Source organism: Geotrypetes seraphini, chromosome 11, assembly GCF_902459505.1.
Source record: "Geotrypetes seraphini chromosome 11, aGeoSer1.1, whole genome shotgun sequence".
NCBI lineage: Eukaryota > Metazoa > Chordata > Amphibia > Gymnophiona > Dermophiidae > Geotrypetes > Geotrypetes seraphini.
Genome location: NC_047094.1, coordinates 29734411 through 29748687, shown reverse-complemented (window position 1 = coordinate 29748687; position 14277 = coordinate 29734411). Strand labels below are relative to the sequence as shown.

The 14277-nt window shown below is 42.1% G+C and overlaps 1 protein-coding gene across 1 annotated transcript; it reads right to left on the bottom strand.

Moving 5' to 3' along the window:
* Positions 1 to 8083: 8083 nt before the first annotated feature.
* Positions 8084 to 8472, bottom strand: LOC117345865 (60S ribosomal protein L31-like). The gene is given in 2 exon segments (XM_033915132.1): positions 8084 to 8386; positions 8389 to 8472. Coding segments are annotated over 2 exon segments (378 nt in total). The 5' UTR covers positions 8464 to 8472.
* Between the last annotated feature and the right edge of the window lie 5805 nt (positions 8473 to 14277).

Genomic DNA, 14277 nt, shown 5'->3' with positions numbered 1-14277 from the left:
CTGTTCTGCAAAGGCCCCCCCCAAGGGTTCTTGGTTTTCAGAAAAAAATACAAGCTATGCAATTAGCTTTCTTCTTAACCAGTGTCCGGGTTTCACAATATCCACAATGAGAACGTGTGAGATAAATCGTGTAGTCTATGTCTCCAGTGTGTACAAATGTGCTTCCTTTATTCAATTGTTACATAATAATACTTTCATTGCCAGAGAATGTGGGAGCAACCATTAGCGTACCCGGGTTTTAAAAAGGTTTACAGCCTAATTCTATAAATGGTGCTAAATATTGCACATGGAAATCTGGACGTGTGCCCATTTTCTGCATGCAATTTAATAGAATGGCAAGCCAATTATCACTAATTGGCTGCTATTAATCCATTAGCGCCACTAATTGCATAAATTAAAATTTATGTGTGCATTTTTAGGTGCTGGAATCCATGTGTACATTTTACACATGGTTCCAAAAGGGGGGCGTAGCCATGGGAGGGTGATGGGCGGATCATGGGGCATTCCTGAAATTTATCTCTTTCTTCTACAAAGCCGCGCAGTAATGGCCTTGAAGTAGAGAATGACACGGTGACAAAATTCATCACCGTTCCCGTCCCCGTGGATAACCGCGGGAAACCATCTTCATGTCATTCTTTAAGGAGAGAGGGAAGAACCAGAGTATGAATAGCCACAACCACTGACCCACAAGCTTTGCTTTGAAGAATGCTGGTGTAGAAGGACTGAGGTTGAGATAGACACTACAGAATGACAGTCTTTGGTATCCAGAGCAGATATTGTGATGTCATAATGCCTCATTCCACCAGTGCCTAAGAGCCAATCACATCAGTGATGTCACAATGGCTTCATTATCCTTGGCTCCCATAAGAATCAGAGTATGAATGGCCACAACCACTGACCCACAAGCTTTGCTTTGAAGAATGCTGGTGTAGAAGGACTGAGGTTGAAATAGACACTAGAAAATGTCATGGGATTATTTCCCGCGGTAATCGCGGGAACGGGAACGGTGATGAATTTTGTCACTGTGTCATTCTCTACCTTGAAGCCCATAGAGATTTAAAGGGCTTCGGGGTTGTTGCCATGCGGCTTTGTAGAAGAAGGGGGTATGTGTGCTTTTATAGAATGAAGGGGCTCCAAGCCTAATATAGGCGTAAGAATTCACACCAGGGTTTAGCTAGTTTAAATCCTCGCACCTGAAATTAGGGGCAGATCCTAGCTAGCTTATGTTTATTAAAAGTTTTAACCGCACTTCAGTTTAACAATAGCACGGTGTACATAATATATATTTTAAAAAAACAAGAAAAAAAAGAAACGCCATGTAAAATAGGAAAGCAAAAGAAAAAAAGACAATAAAAAAGAAAGGCACAAAAATTAAATTTAAAAATTATTTAATTAAATTTTTTTTTTTAAATTTCTTTATTCATTTTAAAGCCATGAATAAGTGCACAATATAATACAATCATATAACTCTATAAAAGCACTTAAATACAATTACAATTATAATCTATAACAAACAGATATATCACCCCCCCCCTCTCCCATAATTATATCTAAAAACTTCACTCAAATTGAGAAATTGAAAAATACATTCCAACCTGCCCTCCCAACTACCCACCCTGGACGTGTACGACCAAAGGGCATAGTCACCAATCACTCTTTGCAAAATTTTGTCAATGGCTCCCAAATCTTCAGAAACTTATTCCTGATAATTAAATCTAAGTAATCTAAAAACCTAAAAAGGCAAATAATTATGTTTAAAATAGTTGCCAAAAAATACAGGATCCCAAGACACCGATCTTCTCATAAGAATGCTAAAACAAAAAGATGCGTCTTAACCATTGACCTGACTTTTACAAAGGATAATTCAGAATGAATCAAAAAACTGAGAGATAATTTCACAGGCGAGTAACTACTGCAAAAAAGGCAGACTTTTGTGTAGATGCCAAATATACCACATGAACTGAAGGCAAAGCCAGTTGGTGAGCAGTCGATGAACGCAGAGTATGAGAAGGTTTATAGGGAATTAATAATTTTCCTAAGTAGTCTGGTTGACCTGATTGTAATGCTTTATTTATTTATTCAATTTTCTATACTGCAGAACGATTTACATGAGCTTATTCAGGTACTCAAGCATTTTACCCTGTCTGTCCTGGTAGGCTCACAATCTATCTAATGTACCTGGGGCAATGGGGGGATTAAGTGACTTGACCAGGGTCACAAGGAGCAGCGTGAGTTTGAACCCACAACCCCATGGTGCTGAGACTGTAGCGTTAACCACTGCACCACTAGAAATCAACATGTAGCAAAAGTGAGCCAAGTACAGGACAATCAAGCTATTGTGACATCACTGATGAGGTTGGTTCTTAGGCATTGGTGGAATGAGGCATTATGATGTCACAATACTAACTGTGGTTATCAGAGGCTGAAACTTTTCACACTATGTATTTATTCAATTTTCTGTACTGTTCTCCCAGGGGAGCTCAGAATTGTTTGCATGAATTTATTTAGGTACTGAAGCCTTTTTCCCTGTCTGTCCCGGTGGGCTCACAATCTATCTAATGTACCTGGGACAATGGGGGATTAAGTGACTTGCCCAGGGTCACAAGGAGCAGCGTGGGTTTGAACCTACAACCCCAGGGTGCTGAGGCTGTAGCTTGAACCATTGTGCCAGGGGCGTAGCCCGAAATCCATCTGGGGAAAGAAGCCAGGGCGAACTGAGGGGCCATGTATTTCCTCTCTGCTCTCCCCCACCCTGCATTGAAATTGTACCTCTGCCGACAGGGATGCCCAAACCCCGTCAATCCAAGCGATCTGCTGGCCAAGTCCCTGCCCAAGCTGCTTGAGCCGAAGTCTGCAGCCACTGGATGCGGGCACTCCTGCGCATGGTCAATTCACTTCAGTTCAGCGCTAAGTTTTTAAAAATTTCCCCCAGACTATTCTGTAATTCTGCTATAAACCTTAGCTCCTCCTGAAGCTGAGTCCCCAACTTTTGAGAGCAACCACCGGAAAGGCCTGAGCTCCGAGTCTCAGCCTCCTCATCTCAACTTGGCAATTCCCGAACCTGTCCTAGGGAAGCTCCCAGCCAGTCAGGTTTTCAGGATATCTGCGATGAATATGCATGAGGTAGATTAGCATATCAAGGACTCATGAATAGTCATTGAGGATATCCTGAAAACTTGACTGGCTGGAAGCTTCCCTAGGACAGGTTTGGGAATCACTGTCATAACTACAGGAATTGATAAATATACTGTCTTACTAGATCTTAATGCTGGACCAGCCAAATAGGAGGAAGCTCTATAAAGCGATGCATGCAGGGAAGGGTACCTTGCACATGTGCCACCCTAATTGGCAGACACATACTAATATGCACTATGTGTTGTTCTGTACAGTAGCGTGTAAGTGCTATGATGCATAAGAGGGGAATTGAAGACCCTAGGCCTTCACAGACAGACCACTCAATTCTCTTTATGCTGATACAAATAATATGAGATTTAATAATCAAATAGCAATAGCTTACAGGAACAAATCACACAGCATACAGAGTGATAGAGCATACACCAGGCTGGCCAGGCTGATGGAGAACCTCCGATGAGTTCTGAAACTATGGTCCAGGGAGCTTTCTTTTATATGATTCTGGCAGCTCTGGCCCACGTTGGTGCATGTTACATTTCACACTTTCATTGGTTAATCATATTCATTATTTCATATATTAAGCTATGGATTGGTCAATATAATTGAGTGATTCTGTGTCACGCCTTTCCTCATATGCTTCTCCCTCACTTCCCCATAAGTGTTCTCTTAATATATCAAGAACTCCCTCGAGCATCTGGGCCTAACGGTTTTCCAGCTCTGTGGTTAGCCTTCTTGTATACTTCTGTCCGTGGTTCGTCTTTCCTCTGGTGAAGTTATCATGTTGCTTATATTTTACATCAGAATTGTTTTTCTCTCTCACTACGCTCTCTGATTGCTTTTGCTTCTAAGAAAAAGCAGAAGTGTCTTTCAGAGTTGACAATTTCTAGTCAGAGAGTCCATTTGCTTTTTCAGCAACCATTTTAGGCCTTAGCTATACTGGCCTTGCTTTGGCCTGCTACTGCTGTGACAAGGAAATTCTCAGGGGTCTTCACCTGAGCTTACAGGACTTTCCCTCCCCCTCCTCATCTTACAGGGGTGAAGCATGGGTGCACCATGGGCTTGGTGCCAAATGAGGCTCACAATTTATAGTCTATGAGGGCTAATCAAAAATGAATGGCAATTGTTAAATTACTCAATAACCAGAACAGAGCTAGCGAAATGCAACATGTGTACTCGCACGTTGCCTACTGGATAGTTCGTCAATGCACAGTGCAGCCCTTAGCCTTTAGTCGTGTGGCAGCTATGAGGTCAGAGGTCAGAAACATGGACGCTCCATTGCAAGACTGCACCATCGAAGAACAACGTGCAGTAGTGCACTTTCTTTGGGCAGAGGAAGCGAAACCTGTGGAAATTCACTGTCAGATATTGACTTATTATGGACATAGCACTATGAATAAATGAAAGATTTGAGTGGGTAAAAAGGTTTAACGTGAGAAGAACAGGTGTAACCGACAAAGGTCATTATTATTGCCTATCCCATTGACAGGACGGATGCCTTGATTAGAGAAGACCAACGGTTGGTCTCAATTGGTTGCAAATGTGGCTATCAGCTATGGATCTGCATTTGCCATAATGCATGATGACCTGGGATACAGGAAAGTCGGCGCACGATGGGTTCCAAACAGCTCACTGATCTGCACGAGCAACAAGTGTGTGGAGGTTGCGACCCAGTTCCTGAGACGGTATGAAGAAGATTCAAGTATTCTGGAGAGAATTGGCAAAGTGAAGTTTCTTAGCAAAGTGAAAACTTTCTGTTTCAGCACAAGCATGAATAGAAAAATTACTTACAGCTATGAGACATGGGTGCATCACTGTGACGCAGAGAGCAAAAGACAAAGCATGCTGTGCTTACCTGGCTTCGGGAGCAGCTGAAAAATGTCTTCTCTGCAAGAATGCAAAAGCTAGCTGAATACAACAAATGCATCATCTTACTTGGGGACTATGTGGAAAAGTGATATGTTCAATTGCTCACAGTTACTTCTATTAAAGCCGTTAAATGTATTTTGCTTTACGCTTTGATTTACCCTCATACTGTCAGTTGCATCCTTAGCTGTGCCCAATTACGCCAGCCTTTGACATGGCATAAGTGATCACGCCTAACTTTTGGCATGCTAAATCGGGTTCATGCTAGCATTCTATAATCTCTTAAGTGGAGCCTAATTCAACATAGTAACATAGTAGATGACGGCAGATAAAGACCCGAATGGTTCATCTAGTCTGCCCAACCTGATTCAATCTAAAAATTTGTTGTTGTTGGGGCTTTTTTTTCTTCTTCTCCTTAGCTATTTCTGGGCAAGAATCTAAAGCTCTGCCCGGTATTGTTCTTGGGTTCCAACTACTGAAGTCTCTGTCAAAGTTCTAAATTATAGAATTACCTCCATAACACTATAGCCTGGCACATAGGTAATGCAGCTCATTCACCTTCAACACCAATGTTCCCTCTAAGCAGAGAAGTCCTCCACCTACAGTCCTACCAGTGGGTGGTGCTGTTTCACTGTCACATTTTCAATAGTGAAGGACTTCAGGGAGGCTGGCTGTCCCTTGCAATTGAAAACAAATTTGAAGCATTGCCCCCTACTGGCAGCAATAATGTCGGAGGACTACTGTTCATCTTGGAGAGAATAGTGCTCAGCATCCTAAAAGCCAAGACACTGACAAAGTAGATTTTGGTTTTTAACTTCAACCAGTGGAATATCTTCCCAAAACAGGAAGTCCCATGTTCATTGTGGAAAGCTTGAAAGCCTACCTGGTTGTGGGAATCAGCAATATCCTGTAGATATGAGAAGCAAATACAAACACATCTGATGCAAATACATATGATAAATATTCATTTCATATAGCCACAAAGCCAGACCTGAAACCATGACCTTCTTCACCTCTTTAACACAAGTGCCAGCATTACAAATCCTGTCTCTTGTGAGGTTTCCTTTAACAAGCAGGAGTCCAAAAGGTTTCCACTCGATATGTCAATATACAGGGTTACGGTAGCTTTTTTTTATCTGTCTGTTTTTCCTTCTCTTTTTCATTCCATCTCATTGTATTTTTCTATTTGATTGCATGTTTTTTTAAAATAGTATTTTGTGAGATTGTGAGAATTTAAGATGTGTTATTGTATATTATAGTATGGTTAATTGAAGCGGAGCCTTGAACTGTATCAGCTCCTGAAGACACCTGGTGGCGAAACACGGAATCGTGTCGAGCTTGATGAGCACGCTATATGTGTGTGAATTGGACATTATTTACCAATGCGAGATCAATTGCACATATGCACATGAAGTGACTTATGAACTTTTATGTAAGAGAACGTTAAGTCCAAGCATATTTTGTGCTGGCTATTGCTATTTATAGTATCAGGTTGCTGTTATACCCGGATGTTGGGTGACTATGTCATGAAATTTTAAAGAGGGATTATTTTAGTATTTATAGGAACTGGGGAGGCTCTGTGTGTATATGATATATTATTGTATGATGTATATGAGAATTATATAAGAAGTGTTTAATAAAATTATTTAAATGTGATGAAAATATCAATGATATATTGGATGAATTAAATATGTAATTAGCTTCTTTGATGTTAAAATAAATTGTATTTTTCTAGAGATCTGTCTATTTAGAAAAAAAAAAAAAAATGAAATGGAAAAGAAAGAATGTAAAGTAGAATTTGTCCTAGCTACAGCTGTAATTATGGATCCTGAATTAAACATATCCCTTCATGAATAATGAAACCAAAATAGACTGTCGTAAAAAAAAAAAAAAAGCGATAAGATCTTCAATCCGTGTATTTTTTATTGCTTCATTACCAAATTTGGTATGAAGCAGCGGATACCGTTTCTTGCTAATGCACACACAAAGAAAAAGCAATGAAAAGTTGTAGCTGAATCAGAAAAAGACTATCAAAAATTAATTTCATCTTCCGCAATCATGGAAAATGTAAGTGATTTTGCGGCAGTGCCACAAAAAATGCCATGTGTATGCTAATTGGGGGTTATTCATATTAATGCAAAATGCGTTTTATTTTCACACTGATGAAATTATAAGCTTTATTTTTAACATTAGGTCAAAGTTATGAAAAAATAATGGTAATAGAGAACAAATAGGTACTGCTTTGTGAATCACGTTTATTGGGTGTTTATATACCGCCTATCAAGATTATCTAAGCGGTTTTTACAATCAGATACTCAAGCATTTTCCCTCTCTGTCCCGGTGGGCTCACAATCTATCTAACGTACCTGGGGCTATGGAGGATTAGGTGACTTGCCCAGGGTCACAAGGAGCAGTGCAAGGTTTGAACCCACAACCCCAGAGTGTTGAGGCTGCGGCTCCAACCACTGCACCACACGCTCCTCCTGTGGTTCAGATAAGTAAAAGGACACAAATTCAAAGTAGTCCATCTAACAGAAGCACTGGACATACGAACTAGTCAGGGTTTAAAACAATTTCCCAGACTCTAGGCCAGGACCCCCGAATGGGGTCACAAAAACAATGTTTGGGATCACATCCTGGGTGGGTTCAACATTGGCAAATCATTATTCTGAGCCTCCAGGGTGGGGGTCACACATAGTAACATAGTAAATGATGGCAGATAAAGACCTGAACGGTCCAGCCAGTCTGCCCATGAGTTATTCTCATTAAAAATACATGATTAAATTAACTTGTCTCTTCTTTGATATTTCTGGGCCACAAACTAAAGTCTACCTGGTATTGTCCTGGGTGCCAACTGCTGAAGTTGCCATCTAAGCCCACTCCAGCCTATCTAACCGTTCCGTTGTTTGCAGGATATCTACTGTAAAGTCTGGCCAGTAACTTCCTCATGTTCCAAGTTAGCGGAGTTCCCATTGATGCCCTCCCCAAACATCTTACATCGAATCGCCATATATGGAACACAAACCGTACAAGTCTGTCCAATGTTTTCTGTGTTTTATAAAACTTTATTTGAACAGTGCAGATCCCATCAGTTATCATCTACGTTGACTGTCTGCAGCCCTTTGAAAGTGGTGACTGGTACATAAGTGACCAGTGTGTACAGCTTATTAGGTGAGTCTTTGTCCTCATTGCACTTTCTGGAGAGACGCACGCAGACGCGGTATGGAACATTCCGTATTCCTTTGGTCCAAACAGCTTTGTTCAGTCCGGTGTCAATTCTCACATCTGGAGGCCCCATCTCTTTCATAGCAAATTTATGGATCTCTTTTAAAGCACAGGGTGCATGTTTCTTGAAGCCTACTCCATGGATTCATTTGTGAACGTTGATGGTGTGTATTCCCTCGTAACCACCTCGTTGATAGCCGATCGGCCCTTCTTCTTTTCTACACCTTTTTTTGCCGGAGCCATTTCGACTAATAAAATGTCAGACAGGAAGTAGATAGGAATTCTGTCTAATGTTTTCTAATTTTGAGATCCTCTGTATTTATCCCACACTTTTTTTGAATTCCATCATTGTTTCCTTCTCCATCACACAATTTTATTTGACCGTGATCATGAGGTTTCTATCGCGGCCTGGAGTGCTAAATGCTCCAACACTCCTCTGACATTCATCGAATTCCTCTGAGTGTCTTAGCAGCGTCCTGATCACAGTAGAAACCTCTACCACAGCTAGTAAAAGGGGGGAGGGAGGGAGGTTATTATACAATTTTAAAACCAAAATTGTCCAGAAGATGGCAGTGCAGTGCTTATTCCAACATGTTTCAGCGTGATGGCCTCACCACGGGCACTTAAATAGATTCTGAGACATGCATCACGCAAATATATGTTGAAGATTCCCAGGAAAAAGGAAAGGTCCCAGTGCTGGTCACAGCCTAATGCAGCAACAGGTCTCTATTGTATCATTTTATTTATGAATAAAATGTTTAAGCCCTTGGTAGATCTTATCGTCACTGCTTCTTCTTGTTTGTAAATCTGGTTGGACAGCTTGAGCCTGGTCTTTATCTGCAAAATGTCGGGTCTGACTTTGTTGTCTTTTGAGGTCTCTCATGTTGGTAGTGCTCAATTATTTAGCCCGTCCTCCCAAAGGAGCTTAGACCGGGTTACAAAAGTACATCCACAATATAATCGAGACAGGACAGAGATGACATAATTTACAATATAGACACGACAATAAAACATATACATTAAGCAGCATCTGGTGAGGGTTGGGTGGCGTAGGTGCGTTGACTCTGAATGCCGTTTCTGAGTGCATGTCCTTAAGGCGCTGGGTTTGTGAAGAGGAAGGTTTTCACCCTGATGTCTAACTTTAAACAACGTATGGAGAAATACTTCCACATAGGGTTACCAGATTTTCCGGAACGAAAATCCAGACTCATGGCCCCCCCTAGTTCTGCCCAAGTCATGCCCCATTTTGCCTCCCCCCCCCCCCAGCCCCATCCCCCTCAACCTGTTCACTTGTCGGGACGGCATCTGCGCATGCGCTGGTGTGATGCGATGACATCACATATATGCACACATGCACGTGACATGCGCAGATGCCGCCCCGACGTCGCTCCTAGCTGGAAGCTTTTCAAAACCCGGACAAAAAGTGCCTGAACGCCCCGGAGAACATGTCCGGGGAAATCCAGACGTGTGATAATCCTACTCCCACATGACCTTATTAAACATGTCTCTTTTACAAAAATTCAGTTTTCCCACCCTGCTATACAGCGATTATACAGATTGTAGGCCGGTCAATTAAATTTGTCAACACCAGAATGTTATATTAAGATTAGAGCCAATTACAGAGGGAGGGGTAAATTTTCCCAATTTTTATAGGTATCATCAACCCTATATTATGCGCCAGGGTATGTATTGGGTCCTCCCAGAGCTCATTGAAAATATCCCAGATTGGTTATGGTTGGAATGGCGCCTCATGTTTCCTCTGCGATTGTGCCATGTTCTCAGTATCAAAATGCCTAGATTATATAAAGATAATAGAATATTAGTAGACACCTGGAAAACATTAAGATATGTGAGTAATTTAACACCTATTCCAATTCACAAATCAACAAATCAAACTATATGGCTGAACTCCAAGATTCAAATTGGCGGATTTAAGGTCATCTGGAAGTATTGGTTGATAGCAGGTATACATATATTAGATGATGTTATTTCTAATGGTAAGCTGCTTGATTTTTCACAGTTGCAACATAAATATGGCCTCAATAAATCACAAAGTTTTAGATGGATGCAACTGAAGCAGGCCTTTCAGGTGGGGTTCCCTGAATGGAAAAATCTTAATAATCAATATAGTTTAGAGTTCTTATGCTTTCAGGTGGACTTCCTGGGGCACCAGGCCGCCCAGTGGTATAAATTGTTAACTGGATTTATTGAAAAGAAACCAAAAACCAGTCTGAGAGACATTTGGAGTATTGAGATTAAGCATCAAATTTCTGCGTCTCAATGGACACAAATTTGGACTTGGAGGATGAGATGTACAGTGTCTGCATCTATGAGACAAACGTTTTTTTCTGTTACATAGAGCATTATGGACCCCTGTTCGGTTACAAAAGTTAGATAGCTCTAAGTCTAATAGATGTTGGCATTGTCATCTTGAAGCAGGGACTTTAGATCATTTATTGTTCTATTGTCCATGTATTATGGCTTTTTGGAAATCAATTTGGGACCAAATTAATTGTTTATTAGAAAACCCAGTGGCATTTGACATATGATATTATATTATTTGGCATGTCAATGAGGGCAAAGAGTCAGATATCTTCAAATAATAACAAGCTTTTACTTATAATGACAGGGTCGCCATACAACAAATTACATGTAATTGGAAAAACTGGAGTAGATTGAACTATAATTTTTGGTGGAACTCGTTATGCCATATATATAAAATGGAAAGAGCAATATCTACACAGAAGGTGTATTTAAGGAAGTTTCAAGATGTATGGGAGCTGTTAACAAAATATTGTAATGAATAGATACCATTTTCCCTTAAATTTACAAGTTCAATACTGGGGAGAGGGGGGTAATTTTTAGTTTATTATTTAACAATATAAGAATGATAGGGGGAAAATTTTATCATAAGATACATATGTTTTATATTTGCTATGGAAGGGTGGGGAGGGAGGGAAATAAGTTATATGATTTGGATTATTGCTGATTATTAAGTGTTCTATTTAATGTTAAAATGTTTTAACTCACTGTCACACTTATTGTAAGTTTTAAAACAAATAAAGATTTTATTTAAAAAAAAAAAAAGATTAGAGTTGGATATTAGCGATATTAATTATTTAAATTACAGAGGCATTGCACGACTCAGCCACAAACATTTCCATGGTATTAAATGAATTGTGTTGACACAGCCTTTGAAAAGCTGAATACATCAGGGCAGGCGGAGAGTCTTGGTGACATTACAAAGAATGAATCAAATTTTTACTTGAATTTTTCCTCACATAGCAACACGAATTAAGCTGCTGGAAAACTGACAACGCTTGGGAAGAAAAGTAATCATTCTTCAGCAGAAGCATTCCGTGTGAATTTGTAATGAAGCTGCGGACTTATTCATGAAAACATCTAGGGCATAGCAAATAGGTATCATTATAGGATTTGTGCTTGAAATGTCTCACCCATGACAGGTCACAGCTATGCAGCACCTTTAAGTTTTCAGATAAAAATAAATCACTTGAGGCATTGCTCTGAAAGTTCTGATTTACATAAAGGAAATGGCTTATAGGACTGTCTCTTCCCATAGCAGTTTTCTGCAAATTCCACCCACAAGGCACTTGCTAGCATCATGTATTTTGACAATTAAGAAGTTTGTTAGAGATGGACTAAAAAGAACACAAGGACAGGGAAAGAGGGCATTCTGTCATTCTTTAGAAACTCAGGGGTAGAGAGCTGCATGGGAATGGGGACTTCAGGATTCCTGTGGGATGAAAGAAGTTACCATGGGAGTAGCAAAATCTCTGGTGACTTCCCAGTGAGAGGCAGTTGGTGTGCCAGAATGAGGCTTGGAATGCCCATAAGAAGCAGCTGGAACACCAGACTGAGACTTGGAACATTTATGGCTTGAAATAGTGAATACCATTCAAAAACCATGGGAGGCTGTTGGGGTTGGGAAGAAAGAGGGCTGGGAGCAAGTAAATAATAGTCTCCCAGTAGAGGTGGTGGAGACAAAGACTGTGTCTGAATAATCAAGAAAGTGTGGGTCAGGCACATGGGATCTCTTAGGGAGAGGAGGAGATAGTGGATGCTGTAGAGGGGCAGACGGGATGCGCCATTCTATGTTTCTATAACCATAAAGCTCTATGACATCACAATGCAGGTGCAAAGAGCCTTAGCCAATAGGGAGAGGAGGAGATAATGGATGCTGTGAATGAGCAGACTGGATGTGCCATTTGGCCTTTATCTGCCATGTTTCTATGTTTTCTATGTTTTGACTCTTACTGGTACAGGTGAGGATGGAAATTAATTGCGTAAATGGGTGGGAATGGAATGGATTTTAGCGAATATGGATGGGTATAGCTTAGATTCCATTGGGGATGGGTGGGGGATAGTTGACATTTCTGTTCTTGTATAACTCTCTACTATGGGCTTGATATTCGGCAGCTCGAATCCAGGTAGGAGTGGTTCCCACCCAGATAAGTGCTCTTCACCAGCAATGCCACTGAAAATCTTTGCAGACTGCCCCAGCACTAATTAGATAAAATTCAATGTGGGTCGCTGCAAACACTTGGAGTAGTAAGGTGGGGGTGGGGAGGGGGCGTTCTGCCCCAGGCATGGCCTTTGTAAAGGGCGCAGGTACCCGTCCTCCTCTCCGCCCCAACTCCCAACCCCCCTCCCCCACTGTCGCATGCGTGCGCCCCTTCCCTTGTGCCTCTTTCATTTTTCCTGAGCGAGCAGCATTATGAACTTGCTGCCCGCATCAGTGTCGCCTCTCTGATGTCACTTCCGGGTCCCGCACCTAAGAAGCGATGTCGGAGGGATAGCCTACACAACGAGGGCAGCAAGTTCGCCTTGAAAATTAAAAAGGGATGGGGGAAGGGGGACGCACACGTGGCAGGTGGAGTCAGGAATGAGTGGAGGGGGGCAGAGAAGAGGGCGGAGAGTGGGGCCACCACCCCAGTTGCCACTTACCCTCGCTACACCACTGGCTGCAAGGTAGGCACCAGAAAACTAGGTGCTAAACTAGCATTCTATAAGGGCAGAGCTGTGCATCATATCTGTTATAGAATACTAGTGTCCGCAGTTACACACCAGACTATAGGCATGACCACTTATGCCATGCCTATGGCTGGCATTAATAGTGGCACGGAATTATAACAGATGGGTGCACAATTGCATCTATTCTATAAAGTCAGATCTATTAGGAGGAACTGGAGTACAAGAATGCGTACAGGCCAATATAAACTCCTGTGAAAACTGAGTATAATGCCCTAATGTTTCCTTAAAGGAGGAAAAGGGCCTCGGAAGCCGCGGGAAGCACTGCTATCCCGGAGCTGTGAAGGGGAAAGCCGTCCTTTTGAGGACATGTCCGGCACTTTGTCTGGGTTTTGAAAAGCTTCCGACGTCGGGACGGCACCCGGGAACGCGTGGATGCAACATGGTGAGCGTCGGAGCTAATTCCGCTGCGTCCGGCGATAAAAAAGCCTAACACGGCTTCGTAAAAGGGGGGCAGGGGGGTGAGTTATGTGCCTACATCAGCTAGTGGCCCTGATCCAGGCGTCTACCTTTAGGCATCATTCTAGAACAGTGCGTCGCAAACTTTTTAAGGTGCGGTACACTAATCTCGCGGCTGAGGCTGGAGGGCACCCAGAAATGTGCAATTGTCCTCCAGCTGCAGCCCCGAGCCTCCTATTACCACCGGTGGGGGAAGGGGGTGGTGCTGCAGAAGGAGAGGTGAGGAGAAGGCGCAAAGGCGCCGGCGAGAAGAAGAGGCTGACTGACTACAGGGCGAGAGGCACGTCCTGTAAGTAGCCAGCCGGAGCATCTCTCCTCCTCATCGGCATCTCGCGGCACACCTGGAATCCGCCGGAGCACACAGTTTGCGACACACTGTTATAGAATCAGGGCCTTAGTGCATGCAGATGGCAAAAGTAATGTAGAACATTTTGGCACATCCAGCATTAGGCCATTTTTACCGGAAGGGGTAAAACGCGGACTTGACGGACCTCGCGGATCTAAAACCGCACGTCCTGAAAAATCTGAGGTCCGTGCCACTTATAGATA